This window comes from Amphiura filiformis, chromosome 1 (genome assembly GCF_039555335.1).
Source record: "Amphiura filiformis chromosome 1, Afil_fr2py, whole genome shotgun sequence".
Classification (NCBI taxonomy): domain Eukaryota; kingdom Metazoa; phylum Echinodermata; class Ophiuroidea; order Amphilepidida; family Amphiuridae; genus Amphiura; species Amphiura filiformis.
The window spans coordinates 89,174,806-89,201,743 of NC_092628.1; the positions used below are offsets into that span (position 1 = coordinate 89,174,806).

The 26,938-nt window shown below is 37.6% G+C and overlaps 1 protein-coding gene across 1 annotated transcript; it reads left to right on the plus strand.

Moving 5' to 3' along the window:
- Positions 1 to 2,289: 2,289 nt before the first annotated feature.
- LOC140164199 (polycomb protein suz12-A-like) lies at positions 2,290 to 25,863 on the plus strand (the record flags this gene model as incomplete). Its single annotated transcript, XM_072187446.1, has 15 exons — positions 2,290 to 2,434; positions 9,071 to 9,117; positions 9,859 to 9,923; positions 10,724 to 10,795; positions 11,514 to 11,572; positions 11,696 to 11,775; positions 12,389 to 12,626; positions 13,644 to 14,017; positions 14,191 to 14,530; positions 15,691 to 15,986; positions 16,856 to 17,013; positions 17,671 to 17,766; positions 17,979 to 18,084; positions 19,273 to 19,352; positions 21,274 to 25,863. Coding segments are annotated over 15 exons (2,583 nt in total), but the record flags the coding sequence as incomplete, so codon positions are not given.
- Positions 25,864 to 26,938: the final 1,075 nt, after the last annotated feature.

Genomic DNA, 26,938 nt, shown 5'->3' on the forward strand with positions numbered 1-26,938 from the left:
TTGTGGGGTTACAGTCAAAAATTAGGGAAAACCAATATTTGATCAATAAATCAATAACTACTTGCGTTGAATTGCTGAATTTTCAGTGCAGTAGTTTTAGTCATTGCCCCTATAATATACATATCTTAGGGGTGGTGCAATAATTATGTGTACCCCCCGGGGGTGAATTATAGGGGGGGCAAAGATTTTTTGGCAGGCCAAAAGGGGGGGGCAAGCATTTTTTGGCAGGTCGAAAGGGGGGTCAAGCGATTTTTGGCAGGTCGAAAGGGGGGCAAGCAATTTTTGGCACAGATATTTTGGGCACCGTTTCTATATTACGCCCTAAAAAGGCCTAGGAAAACGTTATGAACACGTTCAAATATGCAAAATTTCCTGCTCGCTGCGCTCGCATTATATGTTAAGACAATTTAAGGTTTTAAATTCGGGTTCCCCAAAATCTTGCATGTGTAAGGGGGGGGCAAAGATTTTTGGCACATCAAAAGGGGGGCAAAGGTTTTTGGCACGTCAAAAGGGGGGCAAAGGTTTTTGGCACGGCCAAAGGGGGGCAAGCGATTTTTGGCAGACCATTTTGAGAATTCACCCCGCGGGGTACACATAATTATTGCACCACCCTTACTTTTCACCAATGCGCTATAATTTTTGAGAAAAATGCAAAAATAAGCACAAAATTGGCCAGTGGTGTAGTACCCCCTTAATAAGCTTCGCGGCAATTTCAAACTTGGATATGAACGAACGTCGATATGCCCGTTCCTAGAGAGACTGTAGGCTAAGTTCTTCAATCCTAGTATTGTGGCGCCTTTGTACCTTATCTACATTGTTATCCAATAAGCCGGTGTGACCATGCGTAGTTATTACATGGCTGAAGTATCTACCCTAGAACGATTGTACCGTTCAAACTAGTAGTGAGCATATCGATATATTATCTTCCAATCAATTAGTGCTGGACGTATCTAAACTTTTAAAAATCGCGGGAATGCGCAATAGCTCGCAATCCAGTAGGCCTACCACCAGTCATGACCAGTGTATGCCTATGTATTGGCAAGGGTGCGGCCCCGGGTACTCATACCCCGGTACATATGACTCCCGCAATACAATGGCGTAGCCAGGTGGTATAGGCCTACAATTTTATACAAGTTCCGTCGGCAAAAAATATTTCCGTCGGTAGGCCTACATTTCCAAGTTTTCAAGTTTGTTAGGGCGCAGTGGCCGGTGCGCAAAGGGGGCGGGGGCAACCCTATAAAAACGCATGTATATAGGCCCTAAACTTAATTTTCCCAGGAAAATTTGTGGTAATTTTTTCAGGGCTTCCCCGGGTCAAAACGCGAAGGCCTCCCTTTTTTAACCACTGCCCCCCCCCCCCAACAAGTGTTTGTGAACGGTCCCTCGGGCCTAATCCCTAGGCCTACGTGAAATATTTTAACCCTACGCGTCGAACCTATTTTGGAGGTATTTTTCAAGTTTTATTTTTGTATTTGTTTTTTCAATGTTTCTTTAGTTTGAAAGAGAAGTAGAACAGCTAAAAAGTTAGCAAAAATACAATAAAAATTGTTTTAATGACCCAACTAATGTGGAACTTTCTCAAGGATCCATTTGTTTGAATTTGTTTCATTTATAGCCTAGGCCTACATGATACTATTAAAGCCATACGAATATACGATCTTATAGGCCTAATATGAAATTGGTTAATTTTTTTTAAACCTGATTTTTTTGGCATAGGCCTATTTGTAACTACCGGTAATGTTTATACACATGTCCCAAAGTGCAGCTAAATGGAATCAGCCAAATTTGTTGTGTTTGCAAGTGAATTATGACATTATGTCCTCCTATAGGCCTAGGCTGCGTGTTACTGTTAAACGGCCAAAACAACCATCACTGGACTCAGGGTTTCTTTCACTTTACCTTGTTTAATATTTCAGCTCAAAATAGACAGAAACCCTTCCCGATCATTTATTTAGACCTAATCATTACTAGGCCTACTAGGCCTACTACTTTATTTCAGCACTTTCGGGCCTAATAAATAACAAATTTAAAATTTGAAGGAAAATGGTCCGACCAAAAAAAAATCCACTTTTCAGTGCCTTTTAATTTACATATAGGCCTTGGCATATGTTGATAAAAATCCACATAGGCCTACTAGTATATGTCGATCCCGATATTCAGTCATCGTACCCCCCCCCCCCCCCAAAAAACCCAACTCTGGCTACTGATCTATAAGATATGAAATGGTATACCGTACCGCCCAACACTACTTATAAGCAAGCTTCTCGTAGATAGCGTTTCATGCTTTGAAAGTGGGATATTTCTCGGTCGAAAAGGCTCAAATATCTTCCAAGATGCCCCCCGCATAAACAGAACACCAGCCGGATCAAGCAGAAGAAACCCAAATTTGAGCAGTTACAGGCTGATCATGAGATGTTTCTTCAAGCTTTTGAAAGTAAGATCAAAATCTTTTTTTATATTCAGGCCGCAAATTCATGTTTTCAATCATGTTTTTGTCTGCCCCGATCGTAATGCATTGCAGCGCAGTCGTACTAATATAGCATACAGTATTAGGGCCCTACATACATCATTACATGTACACTCCGGTCTCCGGCATACACTGTACGGTATATAAATGCTATCATATTAAGTGTATGACATGTTTTCTTTAGTACATGTACACTTTGTACAGTCTCTTTATCCCTGGTAAATGGCATGGTACACGGAATCACTATCTAGACCTTTTTCTCAGACGTCACCTTTTTCTCAGACGTCACCAATCAATCGATATAATTCAGGGTCCAGCATTCGAGTCATTAGCACCCAAACGCAAATAGCGTGCCAGCGCGCGCTATCAACTTTGTACCACGCTAGGCGTCCTGCGCGGGATTGCCAGCTCGCAGTACGCGTGGTTCGCCACGCCGGTGTAAAAAGTAAACAAAAATGTGAAACAAAACAAAGATTGATTTTCAAATAGCATCGCCGTTTTTCCGTATCTTTTGTATTTTGTAGTATCAAAACAAGCTGTAACCAGTATACAGCTCCCGTTTAAACAATTATTTTATGGAAGCTAAAGTGAAAGATGACAAAACAGTGGAGATGGGCACCGTGGGCATGTGGGAAACGCACGTCGCACGTGTTGTTTGTTTACATCGAGACCCCAATATCGATTATGTGACGTCATCAGAAAAAGGTCTATAATGATAAATGTTATTGTATTTGATGTACGGTAACTTACTACCGTAGGCCTACCATATTTTTGAAGTCGTGAAGACGTGAACGTGAAAATTAACAAACTTCAACCATGACCCAGGGGGGCCACTTGGTCATTGACCAGGGGGTATCATGCATGGCCAAAGATTCAAGTAAAAAGGGTCTTTTTTCATGATCACTGTACTTATGCACAAATCATTGTGGTCCAGGCCCCCAGGGCCTGGCAATAGCGGGTCCGAGCCGGGACTTGGCCGGGATGTAACAGTTCAATGTGTCCTCGCAGTGCGGGGACGAGTGGGGAGTGTACGGGGATGTAATGCCTCTCAAACAGGCCGGGGTCTACCCCAGGAGTGTACCCGGGACGTAATAGAAGAGTCGTATGCGGGGGAAACACTCGCGGGGACTTTGAACATGGTGCCCGGGGCTAGGGGCGGGGACTTGGCCGGGATGTACCCCGGATGTACACAGAAATAGTGCCCGCCCTGCGGGACTAAGCCGGACTGTAACATGTTTGTAACAGTTTCCAAAATTACATCCCCGGGTAGGTCCCCGCTATCCCCGGCCCCCGGGACATGTTGATTTGTGCATTACGTATCGTGAATAGGGTACGGTATGTAAAACAAGGAAATTTGAGAAAAAGGGTATACCTTGTACAATAAATCAGTGTAAGGTCCTTTGAAGTTTGAGACAAATGTAGTATGTAATAAAGGTTAAAAGTTATGAACTTTTGAATTTGTGTTTTTCCAGTTATCATGAAGGGTTTTAGAGTCAAAATATGACTGATTTACTTGCTTCTAATGGGGGCAAAAATAATGTCAATACTTATTTAGGGTATGAAATTGCACTTGTCATACTTGTTTAGGGGTGCATTTTCAGACCTCGTAAATACTTGTTTAGGGTGCTATTTGAAACTTTGTGGCCACGCATGATACCCCTTGTCAGTGACCAGTGCCCCCCGACCATGCAATTTATCATGTCGTTAACTTTTAGTCTTGAAATGCATGTTAAATTTTGTTACTGCATTCAGTCAATTACAGTATCAGTTTGTGGCAAAGAAGAACGGCAGTTGTTTACATTTTGAGAGCATGCAGAGCGTAAAAACACGGAAGTGGGGTTGTGATTGGCTGAAAATCATAATAGATAAAACACATTGCAACAGACGGATAATCTGATCGACTGATTACGTTGTTCGGTGCGCTTGAAGGGAACACAAAGCTCCGGGTATGTCGCTCATTAACAGGAGTCAGGATGCTCGCGTCAATCTGAGCAAGGGACTGCCATTCTACTCTGAAACCCAGTGTACATGTGCATGTATGATGTATGCATGCACCGTATGTCTGGTTACATACAGCAATACGCAGTATTGCTGCTGTCTGGTAAGCAGGTACGAATAATTCCGCGTGAATTGAGACGTCGGAGCAGGTCAAACACAGAGGACTAGCCTACATCCTGTATCCTACTATCACTCAAACAAGCAAATCTCTTCACGAATTCACTCACCTTGCGATCCTACATCATCAGTTGAAACCAACATCTAAGTTTCCAAAAACAACTTTGTCATTCCTCAAAACTACAAGTAACTTCATTAATAAAAAATTGAAATCCTACTATTACCCGTTATTGAAAATTTTGTTCGATTTATGTGAACCAAAAGAACGCACGAGTCAAGTTCAATTGACCAAAATGGTATCTCCTGCCTCCTGGTCACCTCAGATATGACGTCAGTATCAAGCTGGTTATTAAATATTCATGAAACCGACCACGTGGTCACAATCGGTGGATCGGATTGGTTGAAATCAACGCCACGTTTTTGACCTTACAGGGGTCAGAGATATGCATATTCATATATGAAAACAGCGATGCGGATATCAGGGCGGATATAGTATCATCACCGGGACTGAAAATGCGACATTTTCGATGTTTGTACCGGGGAATTTCAGACACAGAGACTCTGCGGAGATTTCTACAAATTCGTCCAAAGGTAAAGGGTTAGGGATCGCATTTTTAACTATCACTAACGGAATTGAGGTCGGCAAAAAAGTAGACCGTTTCGGGGACTGTAATTGGTGTAGATGTCACATTTTGAACAGTGAGCGATAAGTGACCAATTTGACGTCCAGCACAAGTGTTTAGACTTACTCAGGGTGCATGCACCGGTAATATTGCGCGGTCTAACTTGAGAAATTACGCACAATCAAACTTACCGGTACCATTTGAGTCTAATTATGCAAATTTCCTAACACCGCACCCATTACAATTTGCATCACACACTGACTGCATGACATCATGTGCAGATTGTGCACATACCTGATAAATCGTGTGCTTAGGATCGGTGAAATTTTTGTAAAATTTGGTAAAAAATACCTCATGCATATTGTCTGTCTCCGTTGAAAAACGGGGGTCTGAAAATCAATATTTTTGACAATAATCATTATTATATGCCTAATTCTATTAAAGTTGGTGCTGATTTGTATGTAATTGATGTCAAGAATTCCATTTATGAAAGTTGCATAAAAATTGGAGTTGTCGTTTTCTTAAAATGGCTGTTTTACGTCCAAATATGGATGTGAGGGCGCTTTGCATAAAACATGCAAACGATCGTTCAAACGGAAATTTCAATGATGTATGTATGAAGATAATCATAGTTAGTACCTGCTCAAGAAATTTGAGCGGTTCACATAGTACGGTTTGATTTTGACAGCCATTTGAATATTTCATAGAATGCTCCCATTTAACTGTACAGGGGTCAATGCACTTTCAAACGTGTATGTTTCAATGGAAGGCTTCCTGAGAATACGAAAAATGGTGCCACGATCAAACGAAAAGCAATATGATGCCCAAATATCTTGAGGATATGCCACATGTGATTATCTTCAAACTGGCATCATTAAAATTTCTTGTGAAAAGAATGTGTGCGTGTTTTATGCAAAGCGCCCTCACATCCATATTTGGACGTAAAACAGCCATTTTAAGAAAACGACAACTCCAATTTTTATGAAACTTTCATAAATGGAATTCTAGACATCAATTACATACAAATCAGCACCAACTTAACAGAATTAGGCATATAATAATGATTGTTGTTGAAAATATTGATTTTCAGACCCCCCCCCCCCCTGTCCAAATACTTGTTTTAGCCGGCACCAACTCATTTTTTGGCCGATTTGGATGAAAATGATGTCAAAATGCTCAGGAGATCATACTGCATCAAATAAGCCTGTTCCCTAAGAAATATGAAACATCACCCTTTTTAAAAGGCTGTTTAACCTACCCCTACTACATTTTTGTATCAGTAAATTGAATTGAACTGCAATTTTTATGCGATCACCCATTGTGATCAGCTATGTTTAATTTCTGAACTTCCATTGCTTTATAAGTTTGGTGATTTATGCTTCACCAATCTCAACTAGATTTTGATAGCTTGGGACTCTAGTACTACATTGTAGCCTCAAATGTCAAATGCGAAGCTATCAGTGAGCAAATTTGAAGCTACACATAGATGGAAAGTCAACCCTGTCAAGTGTCAGAACTATAGGGGCCATCCCTGGTTTGGATACAAATCTGTACTTCTTGCACCTCTACTAGGATTATTGCATTTCAAATCAGTCCAGGGGCACGTTCCAGCAGCTAAAACTCAACAATGACCATTATTGTGTCAACATTGTTACTTTTTTGAAGAATTTTTACAATTTTCACCTACACGTACGTCATGCATAAATTTGCCTTGCCCGATTTCTCTAAAATGAAAATTTTAATTTAAAAGGAAACAAGTCTGGCACCGGATGGACTTGAACCCACGCACCGTGCTTCTATTGAATGTGCTTGTTGGAAAAGTGATAGAGTCAGTAAGAGCACAGAATCTATTATTTTAGCAAATTTGTATATTATTTGGCAAATTTGGAACCAAAAATAAACTTTGGCTCAATTTTTAAAATTTTCTACACTATAACCCAATATTTTCACAATTTTATACCAAATGACCCCTTTCTTTCAAAATTTCATATTTCATATGTACGGTACCGGTCACTTAGACAGTTGAGTCCTCCTCCTCATAAATGGGTACCAGCATTCTTAAATGCTGGGAATTAGGTAACAGACTCGCTGTGGAAGAGGTGTAGCGATCCCCCTACAGCAACATTACATGGAGGAGTCTGGCCCAATCGCCATTGAAAGAGATGGGCACTCCGTTCTCTGTTTATATGCAGGTTCGCCTCCTTTACCTTTACTTTTTTGGTACTTTTTGCCCAATTTCATACATGCATTTTAAATTTTTTTAGGAAAGTGTAGTGTCATGCCTGATCCTGATTTTTCACTTATCCCGCCAATGCTTGGTCCCATAATGGCTGGATATTGAGTTTGGACTGTACATACATTGTAGAATTCAAAGTGTATTAATTTACAACAAAGATGGCTTGACACCACTAAGATTTGTGATGTCTGGAAACTTGTCACTTGTGTGAATTTGGTTGTGGTGTGGTGGACTTCCCACATGGTAAAATTTGGGTTGGTACGTATTCTGCACAATTTTGTGTGTATGGGAAGTGGGCAATTCACATCAAAAACACCTAAATTCACTGACACCCATAACTTAGAAAGGAGAACGAGTTGGGACTACCTAACTGTTTGAAATGTATTGAGTTAGCCCATAGGGCATTGATAAGTGATTTAAAACAAAATCTGAGAGAGTGACTGACCAGCCAATGAGCCAACCTATTTGTTGACTGTTGAGTTGGCATGGAATGACCCATACACCTTACTAGAACTCAACATTTCGATAACGACACAATGATGATGATGAGTTTCAATAATAACTGAAACTAGGGGTGCCCAGGTGACCCTTTTACTCTGATTTTGATGAAATTCCAACAGAAACTTAATTAAACACCTACAGTACCAATAAGTAATTACCGTACCCCTCCCCCTTTTAATGAATGACCAATAAATTCCAAAACGGTTAATAGCACTTTTAAAATGATAATGTACATAACAAAAATGACTAAATCCATTTGATCAAAGATACTTTGAACTGTTCCACTACCCCAAAACAGAACCGTACAGTGAGAGGGGGTTCGTTCTGAATCATAGAATACTATGACAAATTTCAAGTCCTTCAGACAGACACTAATGAAAGAATCACATTCAAATAATGATGAGTAATCATGAGTTAGTTTGTGTGACTGAGTAACTGCTAATAATCATCATAGCTAGTCTCTTGCATAATCATAGCTACATGTAGTCCCAGAGAGCTTCAATTTGACCGTGTATCTCCTTTTTCATCTGGTCCAAGGAACTTGATAGCATCAACGATTCATAATTTGCTAACCTTCATAGAATTTCTTTTCCATTCGGTAGCATCTTGCTTTTTTTGAATAGTTGGGGATTTTTGAGGGGAAGTAATCTGCCCCCGATAAAGGTAATCATGTATTCAATATTATTAAAATAGGTGAGGGGCATCACAATCTGCAAGCTGAGCTAAATGTACTTTTCAAAAGTGTTACTTGGCCAATTGTTTTTAAGTTTAAAAAAACCTTTTAATCCAACCAGAATCTCTATACTATAAATTATCACCGGAAAATCAGTTGTACAATCACCAATCAGATTGGGTGTGCCAAACTCCTCACATTGACTAATTGTACGGTAGTACGGTACATGTACATTATAATTCTTGTGCTCCAAATCTAGTTTTCGCTGCAACATATCCATATGGCCTCTGAATAAACACTGTGGTTTAGGACTACTAGAGTCGACGAGTCGTCACCATATTATGAAATATATACAACGTAATGTTGTGAGCAAAAATGTTGGTTCCTAAATGTGCATATTTTATGCCACTTGTATTTATAATGTATTGTATTGTTGTTTTTGTTTATATTTACAGAACCAACACAGATTTATCGATTTCTACGCACCCGAAATCAGATAGCGGTAAGATTCCTTTAAAAGTACAAATTTTGTATGGGTGTCATATAAAACAACTCTCGGGGGGGGGGGGGCTATTTATTTAAATTCAGTATGATAGTGATGCTGTTTGTGAGCATTGTATTACAGATTTTATGAAAACTAAAACTAGCCCTATTTGTATTTCTTGCCATTGACAAATATTTTTCATAATTTTGTGATATGGGGGGTCTGATCATCACTTGGCCTAAATGTATTTTGAGCCCAAATGCTTGTTATATTTTGTTTGATACCGGTAGTGGGAAATTTTAATGACTAAATTTGGTCACATGATCATGATGTAAGGAAAAACCAAGTGGATAAGCTCTCCAAAAAGCTGAGCAATGTTCTCTCTCAGTTTTCTTCCTTTTAGATATGTCTAGATCCATATTGCTTTAAAAATCCGCACATACATGTACCAGTGTACCTATCTGTGACTCATGCTACCTTTTGTTTCTAACAATTCCTTTGCCTTGGCTTATATCTATAAAGTGACTTTATTTGTAAAACATTTCAGTCAGAGACTTAACACTATCCTTTTATTTTCAAATATCTCAAAGGTTCAAAGAAATTAATATACTTTTTATGCTAATAATAATAAATAATAAAAAGTGGACATGTCAGTATGGTAGACTTACCATTAAATTATTTGGATGATCAAAATTTTTCCTTTAAATAGTGCTTCTTTTTCTTTGTCACTTACAAACAATCATTGTGTTTATTTTGCAGCCAATATTTATGCATCGTACTTTGACCTACATGAGAAAAAGAAGCGCTCGGAGTAGTAAGAACAGGTAAAAACAAACACTGTGATGTAAATTTGAAGTCTTAAGAACTAGAAGTTAAGTTTGTGTCTGACGTCAGGGCAGAGGGGCGGTGTGATTTGTTGCTGACCTGCGTGGCATTTTTGGTCTGATTGACAGGACATCATACACAAACAAGTCTTTTTAATTAGGTCTTCAATTATAATAATGTATTATAGTAAATGAATGATCTGAAAGAAATTTCAAAGTGCAATTTTCATTTGTGAAAATTGCATTTATGGGAGTTGCACATTAAATTGCTGAAAATTACAATATCAGCTCTGTGCTCTTGTAGGGCTGATATTTCATCATGTATTTCTCATTTTTGAAGGCGTTCAAACTAAAATGTCAAGTTTTTATATATTTCTCACATGTTTTATGGCTTTCTTTTGACCTGCTGGTTTTATTACAGACTAGCTACTACAAAATTTGGAATATAGAATATTGTGAATTGTAATTAACAAAATGCCAAATCCTAATTCTTACTGAGCAATATTTCTTTTCCTTCTTAGAGAAAAAGAGAGTATCTGATTCAATTGAAAAGTAAGGTACACTCCACTGCAGTGTAAATCCCTGTGTGCAGCAATCCATCGCTGGGAAACTGAAGGCCAGAAAGAATCTGTTGAATAATAACCAAGTTACGTGATATTATTCATCTATCACATGCCCTACACACAGTGTTTTTCTTTAATAAGGATTACCATATATTCTTCAATAAGGGCTACCCATATAGAAAAATGTAAGTTTACCTATATGTGGACCAATATATGAATGTTTTATGTTCTTTGCAGGCCAAATTTCAATGTTAATAGTATGCTACTCAGGGAAGAGATGAGGTCAAAAACACAAACCAGATCTTCAAGGTAAGTGCAGACTGCAATATCAGAATAAGTTTATATTTGTACTAGATGACACGTGATGACAAACTCACAGCCATAGTGAAAGCACAAATCTCACACTATTGAAAAATAACAAGTTTCAATGCAAATACCATTTGCTTCAACGACCATGCCCATTAATGTACACCCACCCATCCAGTGATTTTCCAACTTGCAAAACATGATGCTAACTACCCTTTTTAATTATCTTGGACTTCTGATTGTCTATATTGATTGGGACAATGTGGAGATTCTTACATGTATGTTGTTTAAAATACTGAAAATGTAGGTTTTAGCATTTACTTGATTAGATAGGTACACATAGCTGTGATATCTTTTGCATTGAATATTCATCCGTCTCGCTTATGATACACAAAGAAAGAGAGAAGAAAAGTTTTGAATCTAGATATCAGTAATCAGTATTCACAATATTGATACCTACTAAGCTATAAGAAAGTTCTTCCCTGTGATAGTTTGAAATTCATAAAGAAATATCTGGATTTTTGCCTTGTTTGTGGAAGATTTTATTATGCTAATATCTGTGTGGTGGAAATATGCCAAGTACATGTTTTTCTCTAGATGACTGTGATGACAAAAATCAAGAATCATACAGTTTTAGAAATCAAATGTTTTTCTCTATGGCTTTGATGACAGGAATCATAGAGTTTTAGAATTCAAATGTTTTTCTTGTATATTTTTTCAGCCTCAAGTCAGACTATATGAATCTTACCTTCCAGGAGTTCCATATGCCAACTTTCTCAGGTAATAATTATATTTATTTTTCTATATTTCATTTTGTTAACTCTTCAACAAATGTTATTTCATTTCAATCATAGTTCGAATCGTCATCCCTTTTTCTGTTTATAATTTGTAATTTACCAAAAGATGGTGACAGTGGTGAGGAGGCCCATGAACCAGCTACCATTGAAGCAGTACTACTCAAGATCTGCCACAAGAAAAGAAAGGTAACCTACCACACTCAATTATTATGTAAAGCTATATTCCAAGTTCAGTTTCTAATTCTAATTTTGTTAGCCAAACGTTTGTTTTCTGCAAGTTTTTATTGAGCTACCGATCTGATGATATTAAGGGTAGACTAGGTATTGTTGGTCAAAGCAGCCAAAATATTTTCATTATCTAAATAAATATATTATTGAAAAATTACACATATGCATTGCAAATCATATACTTTAAAAATGTGATTGATTTTTTGTCGTTTTACAAAAGTGTTGTTGTTTCAGCCCTCTTTACAATATAACTCAAGAACCACAGAACCTACAAAAGAACATCTGTGATATTTGAATTCTTTTACACACTTGCTATGAAATGATCAATGCCATTTTTGCCAAAGCTCACTACCATTCGCAAGATGCTGTGAACTACCAAATCGCAACAGTTTGAGAAATAGTTGCTAACCGTAATATTTTCAATAGAGGAAAATTTTGCAGCATTACAATTTGCACAAAAGTCCACATTTTGTTGTGAATTTTGTATAAAAAATCCAGGTTTAAAAATATATTTAAATATATGAATGATTTTTTTGTTTTTTTGTTTTGTTTTTCCCACTTTCATTTTTAGGATGTCTACACGCCAGTCCTGCGCGACAGTCTAGGACAGTGTTCACTCTTGCCATCCAGCAGTGGTAGACTCTATCACAGTCCTTCAATATGCATTCCAAGTAGTAAGCTGAGCCATACAAATGGACACACCATCAAGTCGTATATTTTACTTCTGAAGGTGATGTGTCCAAAGCGGGTCAGGGGTCAGAAAGAGTCGAATGAAGAAAGTAAATGTAATGGAGCCACAGATTCACAAGGTAATAAAATGATCACTGCATATTTTGTAAGATTTAAAGGGGAATTTTGTGATCCATAGCTTAATCCCCCCCCCCCCACTTTTATAAAAGTAAATTGAAATTTTTATACACCAGAAACCTCTGGCTACATGATGTTTATGTGCAAATAAAAAATTTCTTGCAGATGCATTTGCAAACGCAATATCGGAATCAACTGAATTTTGGGGATTTACTTTTTTGTGTGGATATCTACTCAAACATAATCATGATTGATTGAATTTATTTGAATTAACAACATTAAAAGATAACGATATTGCACAAAATTTTATACATCTTAAAAAGTACATTATAAAAAATATATTAAAAATAAAAAGATTTCAGTTCCAAACAAAATGTTGTTAAAACAGGATCACCCATGAAAGTCATAAAAAGAGGATGCAAAAATCACACTCCTTTAATACATTGAGCCATATATAAAGACATTGTTGTTTCACTTACTATACACAACATAAATTTGCTATCATAACAAGGAACACTGACATCAGAAGTTGTGTGCCAAATTGTGGACCTTTTTGCCGATGTATGATCCAGCTTGCCTCAATGTTTACATTTATATGTGGATGTCAATGAAAGGCATGAACATAAATCCCAGGAGTATGTATCCGTACCAATATTTAACAACCTCTTGGGGATGCCCTCCCCCCATCCAAAATTGGAAGTTTTCCTCTTGGTATATACAATGCTTTTTGCAAGTATAATTTTTGACCGTCAAATATTAATTTCACATGTAAATTCAACCAAAATATTGCAACTTCACACATGGTAGTCGCAATTTTCCTGACCTGCCCCACGCCATAATATGCCCACTTGCTCCACTTGACAGATTGTACACCAGTAGTTTGGGTGTGCATGACCTCCTGTAATAGTATTTATTCCATGTTGTATAAACTGCAGAACGTAAAAACTATTTCAGTCAGTTTTTGTAGGGGCATGCAGCTTTTTGAAGATAACCTATTAATCCTATGTCTTGTGTTGTAGACCATCCAGCCAAAAGAACAAGGAGACACAGTGGAAGAACACCAGACAGGACACCAGAGAAAGAAAGCAGTAGTTCTCGTCCTAACAGTCCTCGAGCTCCAGCCAGTCCACGAGGTCCAAGCAGCCCACGAGCTCCAGCCAGCCCTCGAGGAGCCAGCAGTCCTCGTGCACCAAATAGTCCACGTGCTCCAAACAGCCCTCGAGGTCCACTCTATGAAGGTAGTGTGAGCTATGCCTCAGAACTTGTCATTCTGGACAAGCACCAAAAGTGTCATCTTACAGATGGAGATTATGAAGTCTCACTACAGGAAGTGAAGTCAAAGGTCAGGAATGGAAGCAAGGGGGCATCATGGGAAACCCTCATGGATGGCAAGGTGTGTGTTAAAATTGGCTTGGAAGGTATTGATTACATACCAGAAAATCATTTACAAAGAATCATCAGTTTAAAATACTACAATGTAAGAGTCAAAACTATGCCGGTTTGTTCTTGTTTAGATCAGCATAGCTTTTCTCTTAATTGTATTTTGTGTGTTCTTTTTATTTATAGGCTGTAGAATCATTGGAGAGTCTCAACTCAGGGCCATTACTGAAATTCCACCTTGAATGGGCCAACAAGCCCATGGATATCTCACCACCCAGTACTGCCACAGCGCCCCCACACAGTTCTTCCACCACACATAATAGCTTATCGCCAAGGTCTCCTCACCAAGCTTCTGCTGGCATTCCTGGCAGTAGGAGTCCTGCATCGCACAAACTGGAGAATGGCATGGAACCTATGGATACCTCGCTTCGTGTGGTAAGCTATTTACTTGCATATTTAACAGCCAGAAAACTTTGGAAACCAGCTTTTGTGTTTCCAAACATTCTCAACATAGTGCAACTTATATGTTTGTTCACAAAACAAGTAGTGTTAAGTTTAGCAATTCTACAATTTGTTTCACCAATTTTATTTGCAGTAACCTGTATATATGATGGGATCACACTGATTGATTTTGAGAGTAATACCACTTCAGTTTCAAGCACTTCTTTCCATCAAGTCTCAAGTTATCGAATTGCATTCTGAATACGAAGAATGTCCTGATATCAAATAATTTTGATTTTAGCCGACGATCAATTGAAAATTTTGACCTTTCGTATTGAAGATATGGATTTTTTCCCCAATACAAAAAAAAAAAAAAAAATTAGGTCTTTTGGGGAAAAATCTTCAATATGAAAGGTTCAAATTTTCAGTTGATTGACAGCTTTTCCTCCCAGCTACATACACTTTAAGAATATGTCATTAGATTTATAAAATTTACTTGAGGACTGTTATATATCAAAATGTGAAAAATATCAAATTTTAATAATTTGTCATAAAATTTGTATTATATCGTGACTTTCAAAAATGAAAATTATTTGATATCAGAAAGACATTCCTCGTATTCAGAATGCAATTCGATATGTCTGATGTGCTCTCATGTCCCACAAAAAATGCTGTCAAAACACTCATTCCAGATCCCTTAACCGCCCATGCCCTTATAAGCACCCATCCAGGGACTTTACAACAAGCAAACTGATATCAGTTTATTAACTGATGAATAGATTAGATGAATATTTTGGACCTTTTTACGTCTTGTTGGCCTAAACAATGTAAAGCGCCCACCCAAAATGATTTCGTTAAGCGCCCTGGGCGGTTAATGGAATGAATACGGTAACTCAAAAACTACTGTGTGCTTCTTAATATTGGTCTTATAACATTGATCTTATAGGAAATGAGTAAAAAAAGCCAATAATTTCATTTATAGTTCCATAAGTTTGGCAGTTCGTGAGTTAGAATAAAAATATATCAAAACGAAAGTTCATGTACATGGGGTGTAAATGACAGCCTGTTTAACAAGCCTTGGGCTTTCCTTTATAGAACCCATACCATTCCTCTTGTGTGTCAATTTGAATTGGTATTTATTTGAGTTCAAACACCACTAGTTCATGCTCCCCTGCGACCTGCCTTAATTAGGCCTTATCCATAATACGATTCTCCTTTAATAGTTATACTACTATTTACTTTCAGTGAAACAAGATTCTGTCGCTAACCAACCACACAGCCCAATGAAGCATGCCCTCCGTGCACAAGCCTCCCCGCCCCAGACGACAGGACACAGTACTCCAACAAGAAATGCTGCAACATCTACTAACTCTAAAACACTCCGTGTCTTCTACCAGTTTTTGTACAATAATAACACTCGACAGCAAACCGAGGCTCGGGACAATTTGCACTGTCCCTGGTGTGCGCTTAATTGTCAAGAGGTATACAGTCTACTTAAACATCTCACCCTGTGCCATAGTCGATTCAAATTTACTTATGTGGTAAGTTATCAAGATTTTGAAGGTAAATATTTAAAATTACACATTGTGTATTAATATTTTTGGATGTATGCTTGATTTTAAAATCAGGTGCAAGACCAGTGTTTGATTAGTTGGTGTAGCATAGCAAAATACTTGATGCAAAATTTCGAAACAAGTAGTGCATATTAGTGTTTGCTGGATGCACAACAGTTGTAAGTTTGAAATCTAATGCTCTATTCAATTTACTTGGAATATATTGGAGCTCATCACAAGATGACTTGCAAAATTTAGGAATTGCTATACAAAACAAAGAGTATAGCATTTTTTTCTATGCAAAGAAACTGCTGGAAATCAAATGCTGTGCAATACCCAACTCTTACAACAATCTGTGCAATGGGAAGAAAGGTCTCATGATGAACAATGGGTATTTGGTGAAAAACCTTTTGGATAGAGACTAAAATTTGTGCATACAACTTGTTAAATACACAGAGAGAAACTATGTTTTGTACTCGTCAGAATTTTGAGGCGACCCATGGACTTGTATCAGAATGATTCCTTGTAAATAAGCTATAAATAACTCACCTATTGTCCATATGCCTTGCTCGAGACAGTAAAGTAAAATCAAATTTTGTGATTTTCTCAAAAACTGCTCATTTTTGTACAAATCTGTTACGTTAGTTGGATTCTTTACGTTATTTTCTTTCTGCAAATGTATACTTTTATATACTTATTATCATTACATGAAGAGATACAATAAAAACCAATATCTAAATAATTACCTTGAGGAAGGCATATATAGCAGGTGATGTCATGATAAAGATACTTGTCTTTATGTGCAATTGATCCCAGTACATTGTCAGTTCATTAACTTTCTTTCCTGTTTGTTGCAGCCTTTGCCCAAAGGTGCCCGGATAGACGTATCCATTAATGAGCACTATGATGGCTCCTATGCAGGGAATCCACAAAACCTCACATCACATACAGGCTATGCATTCAGGCGTAATGGGCCATGTAGGCGTACACCTGTCACACAGATACTAGTTACCAAGTAAGTGTCTACAACCAACACATTGTATACAATAAAGGCTTTATCAGAAATTTTGTGTACCAAACATTTTGTCTCACTGCACCACCAAATGATCTGCAGATATATAGGCCAATTTGATTACAATATTATCATGTCTATTGCATGATACATATAACCCACTCAGAAAGTCTCCTTGATGTCTACTGCTATTGCTGTGCTATGCCAAATTTGATATAGCCTCGATCGCGCGAAAGTACGAACATACTTTTATTCTTTATTCTATCTTCATTTTTGTGTCCAATTTGTTCGCTTCATTAGTCCAAAAGTCTCAATTTTAAGGTGTTCTGGTTCAGCAGATCGTTGATAATCCCTTAAATGTTATAAGCTTAAAAAGTTACCTTTTCAGAGTCTGAGTTGAGCAAAGACGTAGCTTGCGACACCATCACGGTGTCTTCATTCAGCGTAGTGATTACACTCCTCCGGTCACCTTAAATGTTGTCTTTCGTAAATTGGATGTTAAATTTTACTGGGGTAATGAGAAGAATATGAGCTTTCTTCTGATACTAAAATCTCAGTTTTGATGAGGCAAATTGGGGGATGAGACTGTTGACTTGGTCACACACCTTTAATATACTTCTATGTTTGTTGAGTGACTGACTTCTACACTTGTGCTTTCAGACCAAGAAGACCAAAGGAGCATGCCTTGACAGAATTTCAAGAGGGTGAGGATAAGGAGTACCTAGGAACCAGACCTTACATCTCAGGGCACAATAGGTGAGATAGGGCAGATGGAGATAGAGGCAGGGAGGGGTGAGGGAGAGTGATGAGGAATCAGTGACGAAACTGATGATAGATAAGCACAATAAATTAAATGGTTGAATGCATAGTTCATGCTTGTACAAAAGCATCTTGGAATTTATCAATCAAAATCATATAAAAGCAAATTGTATAATATGATTGTATGATATTTTTTCATTGCTTAACAGAATTTATTATCACACACATTCACTGCAACCAATGAGGCCACAAGAGATGAATTATGATAGTGAAGATGAAGTAGACCCAGTCTGGCTGCAAGAACGCACAAATATGGTAAGATTGGGTTCTCTCCTAAAGGATCAAATCAAAAGTTTGATGACATCCTATAAACGAAAGTCCTGTAAGGGGTCTAAAAGTCTGCTTATGTTTGTAAAAAATTAGTTAAAATATCGGTAAAAGTTGATCTTTTGAGGTTGGAATTTTCAACATTTCACACTTATGTTACAGGGAGAGGGGGTCATAATGAAAGCATAGGACATCATCAAACCATTGGGTTGTTCCGTAAGTCTTGCACATTTATTTATTTGTGCAAAGAACCCCTTAGATGTGATATTTTATTGCATTTTCAATTCAGTTCATTCATTCATTTGATTCATCTGGAGGAAAAGGAAAAAATGCATATGTAGGAAAAGGCTAGAAGGCCAGTTAGGCATGATAATAAATAGTCTTTCCCTGAACAAAATAAAAAGGTGTATACTATTCAAGCAGAACAACACTAGTCTAAAGCTTTCTTTCAATCACATGACCTGTGTTGGAATTTAATGAGTCGAAATGTGTTAGGCCCAGTGGGCCCGGTAAAATTCTGCGGTCCCTAAATTTTAAAAAATTGCGACACATACATTTTTCAAACTGTACTTTACATCAGACTTTTGTTTGACTTGTTGATTTTGGTGTCAAAATTTCATAGGCCCTGTAGGGGGTGTATAGACAGACCCACAGGGTGGTGTATTGACAGGCTTGCAGTGATTTTCACTTAAATTTGGCTGGAGGGTTCGCCTCATTTCCAGCACTGAACGACTTGCACCATGATACCACTCCAGCATGAATTTTAGGAGCTGCATTTCAAATATGGGATTATGTAAATTGTTCCTATAAACCGTCTTCAAAATTTGCTTATTTATGAGGAACTTATTTGTATAATATTATTTCTGACTTGACTCTTCTATTTGTGACCCCTCAGCACAACTGAGCCCTGAAGTCGTAATCATCATTTTTGAGATATTCAACCAAAATATTCTGCTTGAAATTAGCTTTAAAATGATGTATATCATGTCTATAGTACTTGACATTTAAGTAGTGAAAAATCAATAAAACAGTCAATAAATCCTTTGTTTCCTATTGTTTATTGTTAAGTTCAATGGAGCATATCTCAATAGTGGCACTGGCGACATCCGGGCTCAGTTGTGCTGAGGGGTCACATTTATGGTGTCTATATGATTTTCATGTGTTTCTTTATCCCAGATGATTGATGAATTCACAGATGTCAATGAAGGTGAAAAGGAGCTCATGAAGTTATGGAACGTCTTCTGTATGAAACACAAGTAAGTTGTCAGTGCCGTGCACAGGATTTCATGAGTGGGGCCCAGATGCTGCATTTCCTCAGACTCACCTAAGAATAAAAGCACTGAGCAAAGCCCAAATTGGGAGCCCTGTAGTGAAAAGCCCTTAACAGGTGGGGTCCAGGGACACAGGGGTGTAGACAGGTGTGTGTTGTTTTTGTTGTGGGGGTGGGCAGTGTGGAATTTCCAAAAGTGGACCTTTTTCCTAAATTTGCTTACATGCAAATAGGGAACTTTTAACCCTCCCCCTTCCCCATTGATTTTTATGCCTCCACCGCGAGGCATACTGTTTTTGCAATGTCCGTCCTTCCGTCCTTCCGTCCGGATGCGATATCTCGGGCATGGATGGGCAGATTGACTTCAGATTTTCAGGATAGGTGGGTCATGGTCAAAAACGCTGGCTACTTTTTTTTGGGTGAGGTTCAAGGTCATATACCGAGGTAAAAGGTCATTTGAGGTCAGAGGGCCCATTTTCCTTATTTACCACTTTTCTCGGAGACTGGGGTCACACGTTCCTCAAACTTGGTGGGTGGGTGCATCTTGACCCCAGACAGAACAAGTTTATATTGGTTAGTGGGTCAAGGTCTCCTGAGGTCATGCAGGGGTCATCTGAGGTCAAATTAGCAAAAATAGTCAGATGGCCATGAAACTTGGTAGGTACAGTCAACATTTAGAGCCAAATTTTTGGAAGGTCATTTTGGGGTCATCTGGGGTCACCCAGGGGTCATCTGAGGTCAAATTAGTAAAAACTGTCGTATGGGCATAAAACTTGGAGGGTACAGTCAACATTCAGAGCCTAATTTTTGAAGGTCATTCTGGGGTCTTCCAGGGTCACCCAGGGGTCATCTGAGGTCAAATTAGTAAAAACTGTCGTATGGGCATGACATTTGGTGGGTACAGTCAATATTCAGAGCCAAATTTTTGGAAGGTCATTTCAGGGTCATCTGAGGTCATCCAGGGGTCATCTGAGGTCAAATTAGTAAAAACTGTCGTATGGGCATGAAACTTGGTGGGTACAGTTAACATTTAGAGCCAAATTTTTGGAAGGTCATTTTGGGGTCACCAGGGGTCATCTGAGGTCAAATTAGTATAATTACTATATGGGCATGAAACTTGGTGGGTACAGTCAACATTTAGAGCCAAATTTTGGGCGGTCATTTTGGGGTCACCAGAAGTCATTGAAAGGTTGTTTTGGGGTCATCTAAGGTCAAATTCAGTCTCCTCTTTTAGGCTTGAAGATTTGTATCAACTTGTGAATTCCACATCACTCCCTTTGGTGGAGATATCACGGTCGACGCTGTGCGTCGAAAACCGCGACATCCGAGAACCGCGGTCCATCTAGTTTGGACTAAATTGAACAGTTTTACATGAAAAAGTGGGCCCTTTGTTAATTTTCTTGGACCATGGGGCGTGAGTATATTTTGTCCCTGAAAAGTGGACCATTTTGTCAATTAGGGGGTGGGGTGCATTACACCTCCCTTTGCTATGCCCCTGATCATAGTGATGTAGTGTCATGCTTGTAGACAGATACAGATGCTGTACACACCTTTTCCCCCCTGAAATACCATGATTTTATTGCCTAAAAATAATAACATCAAGGTATTTAATATATCATTAACATATACATCTCAACAATATGTAAATCTGAATAGTTTCATCTGTACAATTGTTCATGAAATTATTCAATTTTTGATAGACAAAAGATTTAAAACTCCTGTTTCTTCTTAGCTTTCAATAGCAGGGTATGCCATCTTGATAATAGGTGCTTTACAGGCTCACTGCATTTTGGATTTGTCTCTCAGAAATTGAATATCATCCCGTAAACATCCAATGCCATTTTCAATATCCAAAGTAGCTTGTTTCTGTGATTCACACTTGATGTGTTTGTTTCCCTTTGTTACAGTTATATAACCGATGCACACATTCCAGAGGCCTGTATGCAGTTTATTCAGGAAGAAGGCGAAGAAGTACTCACCAAGAATCTGCGACACAATCTTGTACTCCATTTTGTTAACCTGTATGACTTCAGTCTGATCCACCCAACTGTCATTGCAAGGAGCATGGCAGAACTGGATAAAATCAGAAAAAAGATGAGTGGTGGTACCACCACCATCACTCCATCCTCTTCAGCTATGAACAGTGAAACAGCTTCAGAAGGGAAGAGGGAGGAGGATAAGGAGGGAGTACAAAAGAAAGATGTGAGTGGGAAGTCCTGGTATGATATGGAGGAAAGTTTTGATGATTTTCCAAGTTGTTCAACGACAGAGTCAACAGTGACATCAGAAAATAAATCTGAAACCACAGCAAACAGTGGCGATTCTAATGTGTAATATAATTGTTCACCTGGTATATATTTTTGCAGAATTTTTTTTTTGGAAAAAGAAATTGTTGATATTTGCCAATATTTTAACGATTCAAATTGGCTGGTACCAATACTTATAATTATTATCTACTGAAATGCAAAAAAGGTGATTTATCCTTGTAGTGATACTCAACGAGTCTACTTGAGTTGTAGTAGATTCTTATACCAATCTAGTGAATTTTCAGTACATTTTCATATCTTATACTGGTCCAGCACTATATAATCCACAAATCTGCTGCTTGTAATCCTAGTTACCTCATTTATGAATAACTTGTACTGCAATTTAGGCTAGAATGCAATAATCTGTTCTGGCAAAGATTCTGAAACACAAATTGGTGTGAATCAAGATATGATTCTCACAACAGGCTCAGAAATTTGGGAGAATCATTTGTGTGAATCTAAATAGATTCTCACAGGTTTCTTGCCTGCACACTAAGTAAATGGGGAATAATCTAAAGATTCTTGTAGAATGCTGTTGCCAGAATCCAGCTGGATTCTCTCAAAGTTCTACCTCTGCACAAATTATACATTCTGCAGAGTAGATATTGTGTCTGTGGCAAATTGCTTTGATTCTGGTGATGAAATTGTAACCTGTAATTGCTGGTGTAGTCTGCATGATATGTTACTGATTTCAGTACATCAGGGGTATAAAAGTTGCTTGTTGGCCATGGAGGGCAAAATTCAATTAAAAGATGTCTGTTTGAGTGCCAAATACACTCATTTTGTTATGTTTACTGTACATTTAGAACTGGTCATGGGCCAACCACAATTGGGTGGCAGGCCAGATCTGACAGTACAGTGTTGAAAGGCTACAACAGTTATGGGCTTCAGTTTTCCACCCAAAATGGAAAATGTCTCAATTTTATAATATAGGGGGAATTCCCTCCCCCATGCTGCGCCTAAATTTTGTGGGTCGTTTTCTTTTTATCTCCTATACCAGTAGGCAAAATAATTGTGAAGCACAGAAATATATCTATTGTAGCATTATCATTTCCAACAAATTTGCTGGCTGCTTCTGTTTTTAACTTTTCCTTGGTGCTCCATTTTGTGTTTTCTCTTTGCTTGTCATGTTACTATAGCAACCGAGATGCGACAGCTTATGATCCAAATCATTAGCAACACATAAACAGTATTATCGTCTTACAAATTACATTCCCAGAATAACATTAGGTGTTGTCGCAATTAATTTTAGAGGAGTACTGAAGATGCTACTGTGAAGGTGAAAAACATGATGAATAATAAACAACAACCACATGTCATCAAAGAAAACAAATCAAGAATTTGTGGTTTAAAAGTAGTTTCAACAATACATTAACATTATTTTGGTGCCAATTTCCTTTTTCATATTTGAAAAGAAGTTTGTTTCAGATATTTTCAAAAAATTAAAGCTCATTGAGCTTTATAACCCCTAACAGCAAATATTCTGGCAATTTCAGGCTTACAAAAGCATGGGCCAGTCACATAATATGCAAAGTGTAATTGATGTACATGTTTTGTATACTCCATTCGATATCGGTGCACTTTGTCTAGGTTATTACATGCTGAACAAAGTCAGTTATCATCTCAGTTCTATTGTCAGGAAATTAGTCAAAAGGTCAGTGAAGTAGTATGGGGGAAAAAACCGGTAACACTTTAAGAGGTCAGATGCCAAAACTGATCAATGTCACTTTCCAGAGGAGGCTTAAAGGCATTCCTACAATGCACTATGATTGGGAAATTTGATCAATATAACCTAATTTTAGAGGCAAAGTCCCCATTGCCACACACACAAAATGGTAATTTAAAAACTGCAGCCAACGAGCTAATAGTTGAGACTTATGACTGATATTTGATTTTCTTACAGGAAACATTCATATTGTCCCACTGCATTAATTTTATTCATAAGTCTCGATGTTTTGAATGTTAAATAATAGGATGAAAACACCAGATATTTGCACACAATCCCAATGCAAGGTATGATCAACTGTACCACATGTGTACAAAAGCCAGACATACAAGGTCAGAAACCCCATTGGGTTGTGGGAATGTCTTTAAACATCCTCTGGTCACTTTCATACTGTTTGAGAAGCCCACCCCTATAATCTTGGTTTTATATTGACACCCTACTTTTAAAAAGTCCACTGTAAATTTTTGGAATATCAAAAGTAGCACATATTTTATATTAATTTCTCTCCATATTTGACCATATTTGCCTATATCTGAAATTGAGAAAAAGTGATATACTGGTTTTTGCATCTGGAATCTTCATATGTAAGTAACCTTTGATACCTTTTTATAAAATCTGATTTTACAATGTTTCATTTCCAAATTACAAGAAGATGTAATAATTCAAATTTCTTTGTAGAAAGAATTGTAGGGCTGCCAGCCAATTAATTTGTTTGAAAATGGAGATAATTTTTTACAGTTGTAGAGGAATTTTCATCTTTTAATTCTGTGAATTATATGTAATTATTCCAACTGTATAATGGCACTTCAGGTGTAACCAAATAGCTTCAAATGCAGCTGTTTCATAAAATGACAAGTTCTGAAGACTATATTGTGATAATTGTTGAAAAAGAATTCATTGTGAGAACTATTGATGTTGTAACAAAATGTAAATTTGAACAAAGCTCCTTTTGAGCAGTGTATTTTTTGTATATTTCACTGTAAATTTGTTTGTATAAATAGTAGGTACGTACATGCTCATCTCCTGTCTTTAAATGTATATCATTTGTTTGGGTGCTCAATTTGGTAATCATACAATCTGATCCACTCAGGCTAAAGGTGGCATTTGTGGAGTGGAAGTAGAAAACAATGAAATATATACATAGAAAGATTAGTATTATACAAGTTTGCACTCACATATGCAAGGATTTCTACAATATTACGCCTGGTTACTGCACAAGTTGACAAGTATTTTCTTTCTTTTTTTACACAAACTTGCCACCTTGGCATGAGAGAATAAGATCGAATCGAACATTTGAGTATGTGTGCAAAAGCTGTTCAAAGTCTTTTTTTTTTGGCTTATAATTGACGAAAAAATGACTCATCGTAACATCGTATTGATATAGAATACAACCTGCATTTGAGCGCAGCATCTATGCCAGTTGCATAATGTGTGACTGGTGCACACCTATGCAAATTTATGTGAGGGTATGTTTGGAGGTTATCGCCAATTACAAGCCAAACAAAGTATATCATTGTATACACGGTAAAGTGACCTCTTCCGGTGCTGTGCATATATTTACCACGCCCCATGCACAAGATACACAACCCAATATTGGATTGCAAACCATTGGTTGGGAGGTGCTGCAATATACCCATGTTTATGCATCCTTGCATCCAGTTGATACGATTATATCCACGATGAGAGAAATTGCATATTTATTAAATGGTTGAATATATGATTACAAAGTAACAGGCTGTCAATCTCCCTTGTCTACTGACCTTTAAGAACAGCACATTCTTCACATTGTAATCTTATTTTGGGCTTTACAGTTGTACACAATAAAGGTACTGTAAGCAAGGTTTAGCAACTTAAAAAATGCTATGATGCTAAATCCATGTGCATTTCACACTTACACCCAGGAATATTTTAAACATTCATTGAAATCAAAAGTTGGACCTTTCTTGCCACACGATAGACAAATAAATAATTGTTAGATTATTTCATGGTGGAGGAAGCAAGTAGTAGCATGGCAGGTTAGTGTTTAGTAATACATTTAGTAAAGTGATATTTGCTTCCTGAATCCAGTGACAAAATAATGAATCATAATTGTTAGAAGACAGTTACAAAATGGATGCACCATGCAGATGACATCACAGGGTATTGAGTGCACTTTAGATTTACATATTCATATGTTCTGATCAGGTCCAGGCATTCATGTGCATAGTGCATTAATGTGCACATTATGTTGGTCATGGATTTGAGTAAAAACCTTGACAGTACATACAAAAATTTGATCCCACTTATGAACCAGGTATAAAGTCGCCAAGGCCTATTCAGAGATATGGGTCAATGAATTCAACAAAATTTAAATCAAGGGAATTTTAGAAGGATTATTGATTATTTGAGTGACTATATAATGAAAATTGCAACTTTACACCTGGTTTATCGTGGACTGTCACTTATTATCCTGGATATGCTTTTTTTTTTTTTTTTTTTTTTTTTGATGGTTTTTATCTTTGCGTGAAAGAAGAAATAGCATCGCTTGCAAAAGTTTTTATGCTAAATTTCTTGAAACTGAGTGTGTGCTTGGTCTATTACATGTACTAAAACGACAACTACATATTTTCCCCTTTTGATCTATGACCTCTTTATTAGATTTCAACCTGTTATCACAGTCTTACATTATGTATGTACCGGTACCCTACCATTCCAACCTGGTACTAACAAAACGTCATTGGTCTATATATTGAGCTGAGCCCAATTCCATAAACCATCTTATGATGTTACACAATGTCTACCTATAGTGCTGATTGAATTCCAGATTGCCCATTCAGTACTGTTGAAATGCATAATCAATTTTTGTAATTTGTTACTGAAACAAAAAACCACCAGCTACCTCTCATCTTATGCATAGCGTGGCTCAGCAAACACAAAATGTTTTATGAAGGGTATAATCGCTGTGGTAGTGATATGTCATACCTTAGTAACTGGTTCACGTTCTGTGGTTCATAACACAGGTAGCGTGAACCAGTTGACCTGACAACGATTGATTTTGACCTCACACTGCGATGTCGAATTAAGGTATAAAACGTTTTAATAACACTAACAAAACTAGCAAAATATTCTAACATGAATGTTATTTAGGTGTTGACAAATTACATTGCAAAAATGTTTGCTAAAATATTTTAAAACAATATTTTGCAACAAAAGTTATTTCAGTTTGTAATGTTTAAATGTTTCCATGTTCCAGTGTATGATGCGTAAGCCTCTTCCCTTGTTTGTATGATTACACTGGTATGTAATGTGTTGTTTGTATTGTTTACCCTGCATGACTGCTCATATCCATAAGTACCAGACTTGAGTCCTGTTTATCAGGGACAGTCTGTGTAGCTCAGTGTTAGAGCGCTCGCCCAACAAGCGAGAGGTCTGGGGTTCCAATTCCTCGCACAAGCAGGTATGTCCGGAGTTTTTTCTCTGGTATATCTGCCTATGCATGTTATGTTTCCATTTGTAATTTCACGTTTAATTGTGCTAGTGTGCGATGCGTAATTTTTCTTT